This window comes from Vulpes lagopus, chromosome 4 (genome assembly GCF_018345385.1).
Source record: "Vulpes lagopus strain Blue_001 chromosome 4, ASM1834538v1, whole genome shotgun sequence".
Lineage (NCBI taxonomy): Eukaryota > Metazoa > Chordata > Mammalia > Carnivora > Canidae > Vulpes > Vulpes lagopus.
The window spans coordinates 51741053-51762020 of record NC_054827.1 but is presented as its reverse complement, the minus strand read 5'-3'; the positions used below and the strand labels follow the sequence as shown (position 1 = coordinate 51762020).

The 20968-nt window shown below is 44.9% G+C and overlaps 1 protein-coding gene across 5 annotated transcripts in view; it reads left to right on the top strand.

The window, feature by feature from the left end:
• DENND2A (DENN domain containing 2A) overlaps nt 1-20968 on the top strand; it is a 105269-nt gene that overhangs the window by 14214 nt on the left and 70087 nt on the right. For 3 of the 5 annotated variants that reach the window (XM_041752610.1, XM_041752612.1, XM_041752611.1), the window contains exons 2-3: nt 14283-14384; nt 17807-18976. In XM_041752610.1, the coding sequence (XP_041608544.1) occupies nt 14314-14384; nt 17807-18976 (1241 nt within the window). In that variant the 5' untranslated portion in view covers nt 14283-14313. Of the gene's footprint in view, nt 1-13206; nt 13266-14282; nt 14385-17806; nt 18977-20968 lie in introns of those variants that run through there. The other 2 variants (XM_041752609.1, XM_041752607.1) reach the window with 1 other exon arrangement.

Here is a 20968-nt window from a genome sequence, read left to right as displayed (position 1 = left end):
GGAAAAGGACCCGTCCATCCCTTCCCTCCTGTCAACTCAGCTCTTCCTTCTCGTGTCTAGACTATGCGAACTCTCAGAAGTATTTTTCAGTCAAATATGTCCCTGCCAGTGTGTGTGTGTGTGTGAGAGAGATGTGGTTATCTGCTTTCTTGTGTATATATTGTAGATTTAAAATATGAACTGAAGAAGGGATGCATGCCTTTTACTTGTTTACCCACAGTAACCTCTCATTAGTCTATTCCAGTATAGAGCTAGGATTTTTTTTCCAGTGGGGTTTTTATTGGGAAGGAAGGAAGGAGAATATTCACCTTCCTATACCATCTCTTATTTAAGGGTTCATCCAAGAGGTCAGCAGCTCTCCCCTGTGCTTACAGTATGCTCTTAAGGTCCTTTTTTTTTTTTTTTTTTTTGCTCTTAAGGTCCTTAGAAAGGTTAGGTCTCATGAGAGCTCTACTAAGAAGTTTGTAGCACCTGTAGTGTCATGAAGCATCTCCGGGAGGGAAAGGGACTTCTTGACAGCTGCTCTTCTGCTCTTCAGTCTGTCCTAGGAATGATCACATCGCACCCAACCTCTGTGCCAGGCTGGAGGCAAACCCATGGGGGCTTTAGGTTCCTTAACAACAGAAGTTTATCCTTACAAAAGACCCTTTTTATATCCTAAAAAAAAAGTAAAAAAATAAAAGGAAAAGCACCTCCCCCTACCCATCCACCCATCCTTACCAAAGACCCTTTTTTATACCCAAAAATAAAAAAAATAAACACCTCTCCCTACCCATCCACCCCATCCTTACAAAAGACCCTTTTTATATCCTAGAAAAAACACAAACAAAAACAAAAACAACAAAACAACAGAAGCTTACTCAGCTTCAGCAATACGGATGCAGATTCACGCTTAAAACATACAGTACCTTTCTTTTTCTTTTTTCTTTTATATTTATGCATGAGACACACAGAGAGAGAAGGAAGAGCAGGCTCCTGCAGGGACCCCGATGTGGGGACTCGATCCTAGGACCCCGGGATCACGCCCTGAGCCAAAGCCAGATGCTCAACCACCGAGCCACCCAGGTGGCTTTACTTTGTCCCTTTGGGAAAGTCAGTTGAACAAAGCAGATGAACACAGACTGAACATGACACTACGCGTCGAGGGGGTATTCCTTGGGTTGCTTAAACGAAGGTATGAAGGCGTGTGGCGTCGGCCTAGCCTGGGGGGGACTGGGCCCAGGGCGTGCCCCGCCCTCTCCGCCCCTTACTCCACAGGGAGGGAAACCGCCGCCTCGCAGCCTTGTGGTTCCGTGTTCCGGCCACGCGCTCGGCGCCGCTCCCGAGGACTGGAATCTGATTGGCCCGACGTGAGTCAGGCCTCCTCGAGAGCCAATCAGCTGTGGGCGGGGGTGGGCTCCTCACTCCAACATGGCTGCCGGAGAGAGTGTGGGACTCCGCGGTCGAGGGGGCGGGATGCTCTGTGGAGAAATGGATCCGCCTGTGAGGTAGGCCGGCTCCGCTTAGCGCCTCGCGCACCCGCCACCCGCGTTGTGTTTCTGTGACCATTCTGTGTTCGTCTACCGCCGCATTCATAAGTATCCTGGTTTCTTGGGTTCGGTGGCCAAGTGCTTCGTCAGAGGTCCTGCTTGTGAGGGAGGCGGTGGCGAGCTAGCCATTGCTCTTTTTTTTTTTTTTTTTTTTTTAAGATTTAATTTATTTATTCATGAGAAACATAGAGACAGAGACTCAGGCAGAGCGAGAAGCAGGGTCCATGCAGGGAGCCCGACGTGGGACTCGATCCCGGATCTCCAGGATCCCGCCCTGGGCCGAAGGCAGGCGCTAAACCGCTGAGCCACCCAGGAATCCCTAAAGCATACAATTTAATGGTTTTTAGTATATTCACAGAGTTGTGCAAGTACCACCACCACAGTGGTTTTGAACATTTTCATCACAGGGAAGGAGAAACCCATACATACCCTCTAGCCATCACCCTCTCCTTTCCCCTCATCCCTGAACAACCACTTACCTACTTTCTGTCTCTATGGCTTCCCCGGTTCTAGACATTTCACATAAATGGACTTCTACAATAGAGGGGCTTTTTTTTTTTTAAAGATTTTATTAAGATTTTATTTATTCAAAAAAAAAGATTTTATTTATTCATGAGAGACACAGAGAGTGAGAGGCAGAGACACAGGCAGAGAGAGAAGCAGCCTCCATGCAGGGAGCCAGATGCGGGACTCGATTCTGGAACTCCAGGATCAAGCCCTGGGCCCAAGGCAGGCGCCCAACCACTGAGCCAGCCGGACGTCCCAATATAGGGGATTTTGTGACCTGCTTCTGTTCATTTAGCATAATGTTTTCAAGGGTGACGTGGGAGCGTGTATCACTACCCCATTGCTTTTATGGCTGAAGTATATTCCATGGAATGGGTGTACCACGTTTTGGTTATGTCTTCATCAGTTGATGGCGTTCAGATTATTTCCACTTTATGGGCATTATGAATAACGCTGCTGTGAGTGTTCGTGTACGAGAACAGATGTGAAAAAAAGAACAGATGTGGGCATGCTTTCATTTGTCTTGGGTGATGCATTATTTCTAGAATTATGTTTGTAAAGTGCTTAAATCAATGCCTGACAGATCACAGGATGGAACAGTGCTAATTTCTTTACCCTGACCTTCCCAAAGGTTATGAATGAAAGCTATTTCCTGCTTGCTGCCCTTAGAAGAAAGTCAGGCTTCCCTAAAGAGCCTGACCCCTGTGGGTCAGACTCTGAGGTTACTGCTCCCCCCCCCGCCCCCCATCACCAATTAGCAGATTCTTGCATCAGGTTGTGAGAGGTGTCAATCCAGGGTGGTTCTAGTTAAAGGTACTGAGAGAGCAGATAAGGAAGTCTGAGGGCCAAAATACAGAATTTGGAGAGTTACGATTTCCTTATTCTCTCTCTCTTTTTAAATATTTTATTTATTTATTTAGAGAGAGAGAGCAAGCATGATGGGAGGGGCAGAGGAGGAAGAGAACATCTAGCAGACTGAACACTCAGTGGAGCCTGACATGGGGCTCAACTCAGGGCTGGATCCCAGGACCCTGAGATCATGACCTGAGCTGAAATCAGGAGTCAGAAACTTAACCAACTGAGCCACCCACGCGCCCCCCATTCTGTCTCTTAAACAGTTGTGATCCTGGGCAAGTCTTTGAAACTTGATCTTCTCACCTTCAAAATGAGGATAACAATAACATGCTTGGAAAATGGTGGGAGGGAGGGGGCTTATGTATGTTATAATGTGCGTATAGTATGGAAATCAGATGCTACACACGTGTATTATAAGCTCTAGGGCTGCCCTAGAAAAAGACCCAGACTTGAAAACTCCATTGAAATCACAGTGGGTTCTGAGAGCAGTTGGGGCCCATCAGGAGTTATGGCAGGCACTGCTCAGATCCTTCAGGGCCTCTTGTTAACCCCTCAAGGCTGCAGCCCCCTTGTGAAACTAGTTCTTGCCTGCTGCTGGTTTTCTGGCTCTGAGAAAAACATGGGTTATCCATAGTTGACCAGAACTACAGGCATATCAGATTTTTTTTTTTTTTTAAATAGGCTCTATGCCCAATGCGGGATGTGAACTCACTACCCTGAGACCAAGAGTCACATGCTCTACAGACTGAGCCAGTCAGGCGCCCCAAGATTTGCCTTGTGATCTTACTTGAACATCTTTGGGCTATTTGGCTATTCCAGCATCATTTATAAAAGCCCATCCTTGCCCTAGTGATTTAAGATGCCACCTTTATCATATATAAAGTTCTGTATGTATTTGGGTCTAGGCTTTCTATTTTAATTTACCAGTCTGTTTATCTATTCTTGTGGCAGTACCACAGTGTTTTAATTACAGAGGCTTTATAGTATGTTTTAATATATGGTGGTGGCCCCCAACCTCCCTGCCCCTCCCCTGAGACACACATTCTTTTTTATTTTTCAGTGTTTTCCTAGCTCTTCTTGTATGTCTGATATTCTGGTTTTATTTTACTTTTTAAAAGATTTTATTTATTTATTCATGAGAGACTCACAGAGAGGCAGAGACATAGGCATAGGGAGAAGCAGGCTCCATGCAGGGAAGCCGATGTGGGACTCAATCCTGGGACTCCAAGATCATGCCCTGGGCTGAAGGCAGCGCTAAACTGCTGAGCCACCTGGGCTGCCCTGGTTTTGTTTTATTTTATTTTATATTTTATTTTATTTTATTTTATTTTTTAAAATTTTATTTATTTATTCACGAGAGAGAGGCAGAGACACACTCAGAGGGAAAAGCAGGCTCTGTGCACGGAGCCCGATGTGGGACTTGATCCTGGGACTCCAGGATCATGTCCTGAGCGGAAGGTAGGCACCCTTACTGCTGAGCCACGCAGGCATCCCTGATATTCTGGTTTTAAAGTTTTCAGTGTCTTCCTGGAAGGTCCTGGTGGAGGGTCGGGGTAGGTTGGCAGTTGAGTTGTCTTTTGGACCTGGCTGTGCTTACTTCAGTAAACTGCTTTTGGAAGATTCTGTTTTCTTTCAGATTCATGAGCACTTAAGACTTCTAGTGCCAGGGTAGAAGTTATTTTCCCTAAGCCTCCAAAACAGCATTTTATTTTATTTACTTTATTTTTTAAAAAGATTTTATTTACTTATTTGACAATTTGACAGAGAAAGAGCACAAGCAGGGGGAGTGGGAGAGGCAGAAGCAGACTACCCTCTCTGCCCCTAACAGGAAGCCTGATGTGGGGCTTGATCCTGGGGTCGTGACCTAAGCCACCCAGGCGCCCCAAAAACAGCAATGTAAAGCAGTCTTCCATTGAGAGAATATTAAAACTTGGTAAATTTGGAGAAAGAGTTTAGAAGAGTTTTCTGTAATATTCTAGCAAGTGTACTGCAAACCTGAAATCACTTCTAAGTAAAAAAATATATAAAGTCGTTATGCTTACAGTAACAAATTGGTAAAAGCTTTCAGAAAATCAACACAAATTGTGTTCACAGATTCTGTCTTGGTTCACATGTTGATTGACCCCTGAAAGGAATCCAGCCACTCAGTTCAGTGTAATCTCCTTATGGAATTGGTACTGCTTTTCCTTCAGTGGTCTGTGCTGCTTTGAGTGTTTGGTCTGGTCGGCCTGAGATTATGCAAACATCTATGCCTTTCACCCTTATACCCCAAAGGAAATTCAACCCATCCTTCAAGTTCCGATCCACAAAAGGAGCTTGCTTTCACTGTTTTGCTTATCATACTGTGTTTTGTTTGGGAGATACTTGTGTGTACCTTTCCCCTCCAGCTTTATTGAGATATAATTGACATAACATTGTGTGAGTTTAAAGTAGACAACACGATGATATAATATACATATACATTGTGAGGGTCAGTTAACACATCTATTGCCTCACACAGTTAACTTGTGTGTATATGGAGTGAGAACATTTAAGATTTACTCCTGTAGCAACTTTCAAGTGTATAATACATGTTGATCATGAACAAGAATGAAAACTCTCAGAGGGCAAATCAGTGTCTTTATTTCATATTTCTCCTGGGCTTCACTCAACTCCCTTTGCAAAGTAGACACAACTGTTAGTTGGAAGAATGAATTATATGATTATTTTCCTCTTAGCTGTAGGTTTCCATATAATCTCTCTTTGGACCCGAAGAAACATCTGTGCTGGGAGGTGGGAGGCCAGAATATAAGTCTTGGTGGTCAGCTAAGGGAAAGGAGGTAATGAGAATACAGTGTCACTTACCTTGTCATTTAGGAGATTGCTGTGGCATAGCAAAGCAAGCAGTGGACTGGTGGGGCCAGGGGAGCTATGGGTTGTGGCTGCAAGGCAACCAAGGGCCTGCTAGGGTAGCCACAGGGCAGACCCGGATACCCACAGAAACAGCAGTCTGCACTTTCCCCATTATTTGTAAAGTTAATAATAGTGGGTGCTTATTATAGAAAATTTGGAAATCTGGGTTTTTTGTTGTTGAACTATAGAGAAGTAGAGAGAATGGGGGGAAAAAATCATCCCAAGCTTCTTACCCACTGACAACTACATTTATTACATTTATTTCCAGTCATTTTCTTACAGCCTGCTTCTCCCTTTGCCTGTGTCTCTACCTCTCTCTCTCTGTGTGTCTCTCATGAATAAATAAATAAAATCTTAAAAAAAATTACTGATTTTGAAGAACTGAACAAAACAGACCCTGAACTTTATTGAAATATATTTCTCATACAGTACAATTCACCCACTTAAAGGGTACAGTTTAATGGTTTTTTTAAAAAAACATTTTTTAAATTTATTCATGAGAGATATAGAGGGAGAGGCAGAGAGCAGGCTCCATGCAGGGAGCCCGATGTGGGACTCAATCCCAGATCCCGGGATCATGCCCGGAGCCAAAGGCAGATGCTTAATCACTGAGCTACCCAGGCGTCCCAGTTTAATGGTTTTTAGCATGTTTACAGAGTTGTGCAGCCATCACCACAATCAATTTTAGAACATTTTCACCACCTCAGAAAGAAACCCCATACTCATTAGCAATTACTCCCATTTTTCTTTCTCTACCCACTGTTGGCCTAGGCAACCACTGATCTTCTTTCTGTCCTTACAGAATTGCAGTCGCCTTAGGGGCACCTGGGTAGCTCAGTTGGTTAAGTGTCTGCCTTTGGCTTAGGTCATGATCTCAGGGTCCTGGGATCGAGCCCTATATTGGGCTCCCTACTCACTGGGAAGTCTACTTCTCCCTCTCCCTCTGTGTGCTAGCTTGCGTTTGCTCTCTCAAATAAATAAATGTCTTTTTTTTTTATGATATCAAATAAATAAATGTCTTTAAAAAAAGAATTATAGTCTCCTTAAACATAATTTTTTTAAAGATTTTTTTTTTTTTAAGTAATTTCTATACCCAATGTGGGACTCAAACTCACAACCTCAAGATCAAGAGTGAGCCAGTCAGGCATCTCTCTTTAAACATAATTTAATATGCTCTATAATATTCCATCAAATAACTATATCGTAAGTTTATGTTACCATTATAATGTTTCACATTTCAATTACTTTAATTTTGCAATGTTCGGGGATCCCTGGGTGGCTCAGCGGTTTAGCACCTGCCTTCTGCCCAGGGCATGATCCTGGAGACCCGGGATGGAGTCCCACGTCGGGCTCCCTGCATGGAGCCTGCTTCTCCCTCTGCCTGTATCTTTGCCTCTCTCTCTCTCTCTCTCTCTGTGTGTGTCTCATGAATAAATAAATAAAATCTTAAAAAAATAAAATAAATTTGCAACGTTATAAATAATAGACCATAAAAAAAAAAAAAAAGAGAGAGACCTACAAAAAACACTCAAGCTCCCTCCCAGCTCACTCCATTAGCAAGTGTTGCCGAAATTCAGCATGGCATAAAAGAAGTATAAAACAATTACTGGGGAGCCCCAGTGGCGTAGCGATTTGGCGCCGCCTGCAGCCTGGGGTGTGATCCTGGAGACCAGGGATCGAGTCCCATGTCGGGCTCCCTGCATGGAGCCTGCTTCTCCCTTTGCCTGTGTCTCTACCTCTCTCTCTCTCTGTGTCTCTCATGAATAAATAAATAAAATCTTAAAAAAAATTACTGATTTTGAAGAACTGAACAAAACAGACCCTGAAAATAATCAGCTAGGGTATTTTTCTAGTCTAGATTAGGTAATATAAGACCATGGTGCTATTGTATAAGAAGCACCAGACTTAAAAAAAAAAAAAAAGAAGCACCAGACTTAGGGAACCTGGGTGACTTAGTGGGTTAAGAGTGTGTCTTCCACTCAGGTTATGACCCAACGGTCCTGGGATCCTTCCCTACATTGGGTTGCCTCTGTCCCTGCCCCAGCTTATATATATATATCTTAAAAAAAAAAAAAAAGCACCAGACTTGGGTTTTAAACCTAAACTCATTTCTGGCTCTATGGCTATGGGTTGTACAAACTTGAACAAGTGACCTAACCTAACTGAGGCTAGATCTACTTCCTCAGCAGAAAAATAGTAGGCGCATTGGCATTGACCTCTGTTGATGTTAGAAATAAGAAGTGGTTCCTGGATCTCCCAGAACAGAGAGAAAGAAGAGCAGGTTTAAGTATTTGGGGTTGAAAGAAGTTAGAACCTGAGTTCTCCCAGTTTGGTGACCTATAATAAATTTAAAAAAAAAAGGAAGTATACTTTTTAACTTTTCTTTTTTATGAGGATAATACTACTGCAATGCAGATTTATTTTTTTATTTTTATTTTTTATTATTATTATTTTTTTTAGTAGGCTCTATGCTCAACGTGGGGCTTGAACTCACAACCCCCACATCAAGAGTCACTCTACCAACTGAGCCAGCCGGAGCCCCTGTACTTTTTTGCTTAAAAGAAAATATATTTACCAGAATTCAGATTCTTAAGCCATATTTTTGGCTGTGTGAACATATTTCATAACTTTCATAGCTCATACTTTGATGATCTGTGCAAACTCATAATAACTTTTTCCAGAGAGGTGACACCAGTAGTTACAAGCATTCACGCATGAGGGCTGACATAAGCATTAAAACCTTATACGCACTGTAGCTTGGTGCTCGTAGGCAAGATGGCCACCGAATTGTACTTGTTCTCTTTTTACCTTCTACAAAATGGAACAGCCTAAAGGCAACATATGGAAGTATTTCTGCAGTGCAAGTGAGTGACTGAAAAAGCATGGTTTGCAAATACTGTCAAGTGAAAATGTGTTTCCATTCTATGAAGGTGGCCAAATACATCTCTGCACATAGGAATGTTCTGCAGGTGCGAAGCCTGGGTTTATGACAGTGAGAAGAATAAAAGTCTTCAGCTGCCTCTGGCCTCAGGAGCATCACAAAATGTGGTCCGGCCTGCAGTGTTGGGCTACTCTAGCCACAGATTCCCAGTGGCTTAATTTGTCAGACAAACTGACAGATGTAGGTCAGGAAAATACTGACCAACTTGTTACAAGAAAATATTGTTAAAAAAAAAAAAGAAAAAAAATATTGTTGTCAGTAACTGAATTTTCATACCAACAGAAAGTATTACAGTTATTCAGATTATACTTTTGGTCCTGAAGCCTTCTTTAGAATGAAAGCAAGCCTTGGTATCAAAGTCCGTGTGGGGACACAGCACTTGGAGCATTCACCCCTGGGTCCTAGGGACAGGAGCTACTCACTGTGTGCTGATAACTCTGCCGTCAGATGTTAGAGGTGCTCCGCAGTAGGAGCAGACAGACGTGCTGGAATAAGACCGCCTGCCAAAAGAGACGGCATAGGACAGTGTTTCTGTTGCCAACTGACGACACACGGGTAGGAAAACAAGAATGGCTTCTCAGCTCTTAGACTGCGGCATGAATTCCCTGGGGAGTTTAGAAATTCATATTCCTGGGGCCTTCTGGCAGTCTGATTCTCTGAGTCTGGGGTGGGGCCAGGACTCCTCCATTCAGCAGTGCTTCCTACTCGCTCGCTCTTTCCTTCTTTCTTTCTTTTGTATTTTTGGGTTTTTTTTTTTCGCTTTTCCTTTTTAATAACAGCTTTATTAAGATACAGTTCACATACCATAAAACTCACCCTTTTTAAAGTGTATCATCACATGCTTTTAAGCATATTGACCGGTGCACCCATCACCACTACCTAATTTAGAACATTTTCATCACCCCTCCCCACAAAACCTGTACCTATTAGCAGGTCACTTTCCCCTACCCTGTCCCAAGCCCTGGCAGCCACTAATTTGCTTTTTTTTTTTATTACTATTAATTTCAAAGGTAGAGTTCGATGATTCATCAGAGGCATCTATCACCCAGTGTTCATTACATCCCGTGCCCTCCTCAATGTCCATCACCCAGTCACCCCATCTCCCCCACCACTAATGCAGATTAGTGCTGCATTCTGTCTCTTTTGTGTTGCCTGTCCTACACATTTCATATAACTGGAATCCTATCAGATGGGTGGTCTTTTGTCACTGTTTTTTTTTGTTTTTTGTTTTTTGTTTTTTTTTACAGATTTTATTTATCTATTTGACAAAGTGAGAACACAAACAGGGGGAGTGGCAGGCAGAGGGAGAGGGAGAAGCAGGCTCCCAACTGAGCAGGGAGCCTGATGCAGGGCTCAGGGCTCGATCCCAGTACCCCAGGATCATGACCTAAGCCAAAGGCAGACACTTAACTGACTGAGCCACCCAGGCGCCCCTAGCATGGTGTTTTCAAGGTTCATCCACACGGCATAGCATGTATGAGTCCTTCATTCCTTCATATGGCTGAATAATATTCCACTCAAGTCTAGACCACATATTTATCCAGTCATCTGTTGACGGATATGGTAAATGCAAGAAAATGGTATGTGTTTGTTTCTTCAGTAGAACCCTTCTTGAACACTCTTATTTTTTTTTTAATTTTTATTTATTTATGATAGTCACACAGAGAGAGAGAGAGAGAGAGGCAGAGACACAGGCAGAGGGAGAAGCAGGCTCCATGCACCGGGAGCCCGACGTGGGATTCGATCCTAGGTCTCCAGGATTGCGCCCTGGGCGAAAGGCAGGCGCCAAACCACTGCGACACCCAGGGATCCCGAACACTCTTATTTGATGGAGGAATCTTCTGGGCTCAAGAGCAGAACTCCTAGAAACAGGAAGACTTTGGTGGTCTTCAGCAGAAAAATCATTACTTTGCACCACCACAGTCTTTGCCTGGAGTGGTGCTCTGAGGACCTGGTTTCTGGTGGTGGTGTGTGGTGTTTTTGTGCAGGTGTGGTTTAAGCATTTGGTTCAAGAATGCAGGCCGCAATTCTGCCAAAATGGCCCCCTGGGTGCTGTTCTGAGGCCATGCATAGCCTTTGGCTTCTCTTGTTCCTCACCTGCTTCAGTCTTCCATCTTCTTCCAAATGTGAAAAAATTTGGTTTGCTTTTGAAAATACGAAAAAAAAAAAAGCTTTTATGTAAAACACTAGAGTAATCCATTTAAAAAAAAATTTTTTTAACTGTCTTGTTTGAAGAAGACGAGACTGAAGCATCCAGAGGCAGGGTGTGAGCTTCACAGAGCAGCTAGACACCGCCAGAGCTGTGTGGTTGTGACTGTGCTGTTTTTCTTCCTTCTCAACATAGTTGCTGAAAACAAACACCTTCCATTTATGCTTGCTGTGAAGAAGAATGCTCAGTTGAGAAAAATAACTATTTTTGTTCTACAGTTATTGTGGTGGCTTCTTCTCAATTTTGTGTGTGCTGTTTATAAGCTGATAAAAATAACAGTTATTAGAATCATTAAAGCTGAACAACTTAGAGCTTTATCTGCAACACAAGGAAAAACCATTTAAAATTGAGTTTTACTAGTATGCATCATTTGTGATATAAATTGTAGTTTTTCACTTAGTATATCAAATGTGACCATTTTATAAATCAAATGAACATAATGTGTATTTACCTATATTCCAGAATTAACATACCAACCTTGGAGCAGTAAAGAGCTCTGGAAAATTATAATTGTGTGTGTTTTATTCCTCATTCCATCTCCTTCCCCTGCCCAAATTTCTTATTTTTATTTTCATTGAAAATGCATATAATGTATTTTTTAAAAGATTTTATTTATTTATTCGTGAGAGACCCAGAGACACAGGCAGAGACACAGGCAGAGGGAGCAGCAGGCTCCATGCAGGAGGAAGCCTGATGTGGGACTCGATCTGGGGACTCCAGGATCATGCCCTGGGCTGAAGGCAGGCGCTAAACTGCTGAGCCACCCAGCCGTCCCTGATTTACCATATTTAAATGCAGCTTCCAGGCCAGTGTCCAGACAGTGGGTTTTGGCACGTTGGAGTGGTGCCCAAGGATCTACCTGCCTGTCCAGGTCCCCCCCCCCCCAATCCATCTGGACTGGAACAGATTCCCAATGGACCACACTTGGGGAAGTAGCTCCATCTTGCAATCCCAAACCTCCAAGGTGATGGCGAAGTTATGGTAACGTAAGTGACAGGGTACTTCCAATCAGCAAATTAGGCTTGGCTTGTCACCTAATTAATGACTCTTAAACATCACAGATGAAAAGGGAAGGGTCGTAGTTTTGTGGGGCCAGCATTTTCTGTTCCTCTGTGGTTAAGAGGGGCACCTGGGTGGTGCTCAGTAGGTTTTCTGTTACTCTCTGAATTTGGAAATGCTCGCGGGCTGATTGCTGCATGGCAGGGGGTTCCCTGAAGCCCACTTGAATTTACTTCTCAGATTTGGGCATTGGCTATTTCTCTAGAGACTGTGGTTTTAGGACTTAAAGTTATTAGAGTCTGATGGGGATCGAGTTGACTTAGTACCATATTGTTGAAGTGCTTCTTATGACCTTCAACTTTAGAGTCCTTACATGGTCCATGAGTGAGACACAATGGCCTTTGTCCCTTTTGGAAAAGCTCTGGCTTTCTGGAAAGTATAGGGAAATTGTTCTCTTTTGGGGAAAGCCGGATGCCAGGGCTGCTAGTGCCCCAAGTACAGTCCTGGGTGTTCCCCTGAAGGCAGATGCCGTGTTTTGCTTATCCTTGAGGCCACAGTGCATCCTGCACAGAGCCTGGCATCTAGTCATAATGCCAGGGAGAGAGGTACACCTGCTTGAGAGAAGGTGGGTGCAGAGAGTTGCTGCTAACGCAGGACAAGGCTGCATCCCTGTGGTTGGTTGGTCTGTGTTGGATGCAGAGCACAGGCATGAGGGGGGCGGCGGGGAGTGGCCATATTCTTGACATCCAGCAGGGCTCTCTGCCAGATGCAGGACAGAAGGGCAGTGTCTTTCAGTCCAGCCAAATGGAGAGGCTCCAGAAGCTTTTTTTTTTTTTTAATTTTTATTATTGAAGTATAGTTGATCAGAAGCTTTGTGGAATGTTATGAGAGGGGCAGTGAGTTCCTTCCTGTTCTGAAAGGCCCTTCAGGGCTCGCTTCCATAACGGGAGGGGAGAGCACCGGACCTGACTTCTTTACAGAGCTGGGCTTGCTTTCAGCACTGCCATACCCCAAAATGTAGGGTGCCATGTGACTGGGTAAGAGGCAGCTGAGCTCCATGAACAGACTTAAGCTCTGTCGCTCTCCCCAAACTCACCCCTTCTTGGACCAGTCTCTTCCCTTCCTGTCTTTTCAGCTCAGCAGTCCCATCTCCCTTCTTTTTAACTTGTTACTACCCACGCTCACTCTCCTTTTCTTTTTCTTTTCCTGCTTCTGGCCTCCCTCTCCTTGTTCCCAGGAGTTATATGCATGGCTTGAAGCCCAGCCCTTTGATTTCTTGCAGGAAGGGGATGCCCAGACCAGGTGTTTGGGCAGCTACTCTGTCACCTAGCAGGTAAACTCTCCTGGGAGAGGGGATGGGAATCTTGGAACTTGAGAGGGATTCAAGAGAGGGATTCCCTGGAGTGTTAGTGGAAAAGAAATGTGAATCACCAGCACCTCAGTACTCCTTGAATCTCTAGTCAAAGAGTTACCTGGTCCCCATCAAGAGGGACTAGTCACACGGCGTTCATACTTTACAGAAGACTTGCATTGCCCATCCGGTTGGCATTCTCCGATGGGTCTCACCTTCCTAGTCACATCCACCTGAGCAATGGCCATTTGTCCTCATGGTGAGAGACACAGAGGGGCCTTGCTATTGAAATCATACATTTTAATCAGCTACTTCAGTTCATTTGAATGTCAGGCACGGGCGTGTCGTAAAACCACTACTGCGGCCGAGGCAGCTGCTTTGGCATCTGCATGGTCATTATTTGTCAGCTTTGAGGTGCCCCATGGGATTCCTGGGTTTGCCAGAACCACCTGGTTTTTCCTAGACCAGACAGATGACCTAGTGCCTACACCTCTCCTCCCCTGGGTGTACAGCCCCTCGGAGAGGTTCTTTGTGCAGGGCTCCAAAGCCAAGGACAAGATGCATCCATGCCTGCCATGAGGGCCTGCGCAGGAGTACCTTTGTGTAGATGTTCCTGCTTTGGAAGGTGGTTTATTTCTTGTTTCCAGTAAAGAAACAACTCATGTCTTCTTTGGGGACTGTTACCTCCTCATGGGTCCTTAGAAAGCCTGAAAAAGGGTCCGGTTGTGCTGGTATTTCTCTTTTGCTCTCACATACTTGTGTGTGCACACACGAGATTGGCACAGGGTCTGAATGAGAAGAAGTTGTTATGGCGTGTGAATTCAGGAGGAATCTCAGGATTCTGTGCCCTGGCCCCCTCTCCTGGGTCAGGGGTTCTGAAGGGTGTGTTCTAGTCACCTGCGCTGCCCCCAGGTGGATTCTATCAGGGATATATACTTTGGAGTGTAGGCCCCAGATTTGCTGTCGTGACTCACTGAGGGTGCACCCCTCTTCCCCCAGGCGCCTTGGAGCTCCTTCTGGTGCTGACGTGATGACTGTGCGCAGGCCGGCCCAGAGCAGCCATAGCCTGAGTGAAACCCTGAGCTCCAGACTCGCTGACAAGTAAGAGCTTTCTCCCCAGAGAGTGTACAAGTTGGCCCAGGTTCTCCACCTCCTTACTCTCTCTGCAACCCCCTCCCAGTCTCCACTCTGACCCCACTTCTTTGGACTGAGAATGGGTTCTTTTCCGAGTCATCGAGATGCGCCTCCCAGAAGTCATCCCAACGTGCTGCAGAACCTGAGACCACAGGGGTCGATGGAAGGTCTGCGTAGAGTGCAGTTGTTGAGAAGATGGGCCCATGGCAGCTTCAGGCCCTCTCCCCATTCCAGCCCAGGATTTATTTTCTAACGACTAGGATGCGTGGGTCTTTTAATTATCCTTGAGCCTTAAATCTGTACCACTGCATCTGTCTGCAAAGCCAGCTTTGCCTGTCCTGTCTCAGCAGTGCTGTTTTCTCTCACACTCTGCAGTGGGCTTGGTGGTCACAGCTTTGCACCCCAGCCCTTGGTCCCTTGTGGGGCCGGAGCGTCCTGTAAACAGGACCTAGAAAAACCTTTGAGTGCAGCAACTGTATGGAGAGGGCACTCTGCGTCTGATTTCACATGAGCTTCATAAATCCGTGGACTTTAAGGAAGCCATCCTTCCCTTACAGTTTTCACACAGGGCCTCCATGGTTGTGAGGTCACCCCAGATGTCTGGGATCTTAGACAGCAATTGTAATCATTGCAGTAAGACTCCTTGCCATTTAGTAATACAAGAATTATAATATGTGTTGTACTTTGGGAACATTACATATGTTGACTCATCCACTCATGCATTTTATGTTTATTGACCACCTACTGTGTACTAGGCACAGCAAACAAGAAAAATTTGGTCTTGGCAAGTTCCAGTCCAGAGAAAGGAAAGAGTTCTTATTTATCTATTTTTTTTTAGGGGGTTGTGGGCCAGAGGAAGAGGGAGAGAGAGAATCTTGAGCAGGCTCAATGCTCAGTGAAGAGGCCAGTGTGGCACTCAGTCTCAGGACCCTGAGATCATGACCTGAGCTGAAATTAAGGATTTGGCCCCTAACTGACTGAGCTACACAGGCTCCCTAAGAGATCTTATTTTAAAATGAAAAAACATGGAGCCGGGATTCAAACTGAGGTCCCTCTGACTTGAAAGCTGTATTTATCTGCTGTCAGAATTGTTTAACAGTACACAGGGCAACTGGGTGGCTCAGTTGGTTAAGTGACTCGTGATTTTGGCTCAGGTCATGATCTCATGGGTCATCAAGCCCCACATGGAGATTCTCACTCAGTGGGAGTCTGCTTAAGATTCTCGCTCTTCAAAAAAAAAAAAAAAAAAAAAAAGATTCTCGCTCTTCTGCCCTTCTCCCCACTTGCACCACACTCTATCTCTAAAATAAATAGATCTTTAAAAAAACCCCAAGACATATAATATTTATGATTATTATTATATCATCTATTGTCATTAAGCATGAACTAATGTAAATTGTGGTTTTATGGTGTCTGTCCTGTCTCTTCATCTTGCTTCTAGCACTGTGAGAATGAGGGCTTTACCTTCTGCCGTTTGCACTCTCAGTGAAATATCAACAAACTGATCTGCTTCTGCTTCTGACTAAAATCTGAATTCATTTTAATGTCCTCAGTGGTGACAGGACAATTAAAAAATGTGTTTCTCTTTTGTAAGCCCTCTGTTATGCATGTTAATTGTTTATTTAAATAAGGAATTCTGCTTTGATAACCATATTTAAAATAGGAAGATGTATTTGCATATTCACAAGTTTCTAATTTATGTTGTGCAACCACAAATAGCGACACAATTTGCGTGTTAATGTCCCAGTGGAGTGAAAAGTCTTTATGTAAACAATTATTAGTCTTCAGAACAGAAAGCTAAATAGTAACAGGATGCATGAAATTGCTAATTATTTATCCCTCACTGTGAACCTTAACTGGAATTTCAGAATTCCCACATAGTCAGATCTGTATATTCAAAAAATGTGCATCATGAACTTGGTCCGTGTGTCCTTGCTAATCTTGGCACGTCCAAGGTCACTCTGCTTAGTTATGACCTTTGCTGATGGAAGAATGTTTTGCATTCAAAACCACAGATACTCCCATTCTCATTAGACTAGCTTAAAAATGTTTTTCTGGTTTTCTTTCAAAAGAACTTTTAACATCTTCAGGGCACTGACTAATCTAAAATCACATTTGGAGCACATCTCCCCACATGTACATTCTAGGCCAGAACTTTCAGCGATGATGGAAATATTCTTTTGCTCCATCCAATGTGGATGTCACATGTGGCTAATGAGTACCATGTTCTACTACTCTGCCATTGTTCTGGATGCTGGGATCGCAGCAGTGGCCCAAATAGGCCAAAATTCAAAGTAATCCAACAAAAAGGAGCAATCCCTGTCCACATAGAGAAACCAGTCTCATAGGGCTTATGTTCTAAAGGAGGTCCAGTTCAAATGTAGCCAATAATTGTGGCTTTCCTATTCAAGTCAGGACAACTTCTCAACCCCAGAATTTGCAAAACGTTTATGACTTACAGCCTTATTCTAATTTTTAAGTAGTCCTCACAAAGACCCATCTGTTGATTCCAGAAGCAGAGGATATCTGGACTCTGTAAGCTCTTACCTCAGGAAGTGTTCCCTATTTTCATCAGGGAAACAAGCTAACAATAATTATAATAATTTTTATTATATACTCACTACATGCTAGATGCTTAATGTGGTCTGCCTTATTAAATGTTTTTGGCCACTCTGGTAGATATGTATTATTACTATTCCTGTATCACAGATGAGGACGCTTAGGTTTAGAGAAGTGAAGCAGCTTATCCAAGGTCACACAGCTGGTCAGTGGTTGAACTAGGCTTTAAATTCAGGTTTAGGGCAGCCCGGGTGGCTCAGGGGTTTAGCACCGCCTTCAGCCCAGGGTGTGATCCTGGAGTCCCGGGATCGAGTCCCACGTCAGGCTCCCTGCATAGAGCCTGCTTCTCCCCCTGCCTGTGTCTCTGCCTCTCTCTCTCTCTGTATTCTCATGAATAAATAAATAAAATCTTCTTAAAAATAAAAATAAAAAAAATAAACTCAGGTTTACTGCATTCCTAAGTCTGGTAGTTCCTCTCATTCCACAATACTGTCTTCCCAAGAAAAGCAAAGTGATTTTCTTTTAAAGATTTTATTTATTCATGAGTGACAGAGAGAGAGAGAGGCAGACCGAGAAGCAGTCTCCCTGCAAGGAGCCTGATGTGGGACTCCATCCCGGGACTCCAGGATCACGACCTGAACTGAAGGCAGAAACTCAACCACTGAGCCACCCAGGTGCTCCCACAAAGTGATTTCTTAAAACGGTGGTTTCAATGTTTGTGACTTAAACTAGCATATAACATTTATGTCTAATTTCTAGTCAGTCTCTATGACCAGTTGAGAACAATGACCGAAAGAGTCCATCACCCAATGTTTGTCTTTCTTGTTCAGGGTCAAGGTGGAAGGTCCAAAGGCTGGCGAAGACCCTCGAAGGCTGCCATTTAGGTCCCCCATTCCTTTCCCAGAGACTTATCAGGATTCACCCCCCAGAAGAAGCTTTTTGGAAAGTCTCAATAACCTGATGCTAGAGTCAAAAGTGGACTGTTTTCAGCAGAACATGTTCAGTTCAAATATGATTATCAGCGACCCAGCTTCAGATCTCAGCATTAAAGAAGCTAACAAGGCTGGCAAGAGGCAGCTCAGTGGTGTTCAGAACCCTTGCCCTCCTGCCCGAGGCGGGGCTTGGCACAAGCCCCTCAGCATAAAGGACAAGATATCTGAATGGGAAGGAAAGAGGGAGTTGCCCACTCCTACTCCTGCACCTGGCAGGAAAGCAGATGGGCCAGAGGACTACCTGACATCCTGTGTGATGGGGAGGAGAAGCAGTGATGGTGTGAGAGCGTGGGTCACAGAGGTTCAGGATGGAACCAGGCCGGAAACAGAGAGCAAGGAGAATGAGAGGAATAAAGGGGTCGTGAAAGTTGGGGGTCAGGATGCAGAGCCGAGGCAAGACCTCAGCCAGCCAGCTGGGCAGCTAGCTCCTGGCTTGGGCAGAGGCCGAGAGCCCAGGCTGGGCAAACAGTGCTTTCCGAACGATAGCCTCTCTGTGCTGAGGCAGGTCAAGAAACTGGAGCAGGCTCTGAAGGATGGGTCGGCAGGGTTGGATCCCCAGTTACCAGGGACCTGTTATTCCCCACACTGCCTGCCAGAGAAGGCTGAGGAGGGGCCTGCCCTTCCTGAGAACCGTGGGGGCAGGCGTGGCTCTGAATTCAGGTCCCACCACTGGGACCTGGAGGCCAGGGAGCCCACCTCTGAGGCTGCAGAGGAAAGGAAAGGGTCCTGCTGGAGGCCCTGCGATCAGAGCCTGGAGGGTATGGACAGGGGCTCAGAGAACTCCTCCACGAAACCCTTTATCAACCCCCTGCCCAAACCTCGGAGAACGTTCAAACACGATGGAGAAGGGGACAAGGACGGGAACCCAGGCATCAGCTTCCCAAAGGATAGAAGGCATCTGCCTCCTCTGCCTTCTCTACCTCCCCCGCCCCTGCCCTCCTCTCCCCCACCCTCCTCCGTGAATAGAAGACTGTGGACCGGGAGACCAAAACCCAGTGCTGACCACAGGTAGGTGACTGCTGACTGTCTGCTTCAGTAGCTGATGCTGCATCGTAGCTGCTCTCAGACGAACTATTGGTATTATCAAATGGACGGATCTTGTAGTTAGTTGAGACTCTTCATAGCCTGGGACAGTTTATTGATGAAAGCTGGAGATGTGATAAGTGATACCTGTGTTTTGTGTTCTCTGTCCTCAAAATGAGTATTTGCTTTGAAAAATTACCTTTTGGACGTGATAAGTACCTCTATTTCTGACGCTAACCTAGAGCTAAACCAAAAACTTGGGTTAACTCTGACAGTCAACTAACTGGTGCTAATTGACACTCATCCTGCCACTATGATCCCCAACTAGGACATGCTGCTTTGAATCCACCTGTCTCACACAGCCTGGGTCTACCTTGGCCCTGCCACAGTCTATCCTTGACCTTGAGCAAATTGTTCGACCTCCCAAAGCCTCTATTTCCTCATTTGTACATAAAGATGGACTCCCTAAATATTTTATAATGCTAAAATAGTATGTTAGTAAAGCATGCAAACGCTGGAATATCAAATCTGTGCTTTGGAAAACCATTTCCTTTCTGCTTCGAGAACTAAATTTCTAGCCCATTTCTGTGATGCGCTAATTGATACCTGCTGATCTGGAAACCAGCCACAGACCAAAACCCAAGACTGTGTCTCTAGTATGGTCACCAATTCTGCACCCTCTGTTTTTCCTTTGACTCACTGCAGTTGGGCTTTTGCCACTTGTCCTGAACTTGCTCTTGACCCAAGGCCACCTGTGACCCCCCAATCTCACTAAATCCAAGTGCCAATTTTCTGTTCTGTTCTTATGTGACATCTCTTGGCCTTGAAGGAACAACTTCACTCCCTTCACCTGACCCACTGCAGTCACTGGACTTCTAGGTCATCTGCTTTCCTGGGGGTCCTGCTTCACATCCTGCTCCTGTTCCATCGTCCTCTCCCTCTGAGTGTCAGAATAACACCCCCAACACACCATCCTGGCATCAGAGCAGGCACCTCTCTCCTCCATCTACTCTTACTCCCTAAATGATCTAATTCATTCCCGTGGCTTTATTTTTTTGTTTTTGAGTTTTTAAGATTTTATTTATTCATGAAAGACACACACACACACAGAGAGAGGGAGAGAGAGAGGCAGAGACACAGGCAGTGGGAGAAGTAGGCTCGCTACAAGGAGCCCATGCGGAACTTGATCCCGGAACTCCAGGATCATGTCCTGAGCCAAAAGTCAGACACTCTACCACTGAGCCACCCAGGCATCCCTTACTACGAGTTTGGTTTTTTTAAAGATTTTATTTATTTATTTATTCATGAGAGACACAGAGATAGAGAGAGGCAGAGACACAGGCAGAGGGAGAAGCAGGCTCCATGCATGGAGCCCGACATGGGACTCGATCCTGGGTCTCCAGGATCAGGCCCTGTGCTGAAGGCGGCGCTAAACCACTGAGCCACCCGGACTGCCCATCCTTACTCAGAGTTTTAAAAATGAAGATTGATGGGATCCCTGGGTGGCGCAGTGGTTTGGCGCCTGCCTTTGGCCCAGGGCGCGATCTTGGAGACCTGGGATCGAATCCCACGTCGGGCTCCCGGTACATGGAGCCTGCTTCTCCCTCTACCTATGTCTCTGCCTCTCTGTGTAACTATCATAAATAAATAAAAATTTAAAAATAAATAAATAAATAAAAATTAGGATTGAATGTTAGATTTTGTGAAGTTGCTTTTCAGTAAGCTTCTTTTATTTCTTTAAGATTTTATTTATTCATGAGAGAGAGAGAGAGAGAGAGAGAGAGAGAGAGGCAGAGACACAGGCAGAGGGAGAAGCAGGCTCCATGCAGGGATCCCGATAAAGGACTCGATCCCGGGACTCCAGGATCATGCCCTGGGCCGAAGGCAGGCGGTAAACCGCTGAGCCACCCAGGGATCCCCTTCAGTAAGCCTTGTATGATCATATCATTTCTATCTTTTGAGCTATGAATAATGACT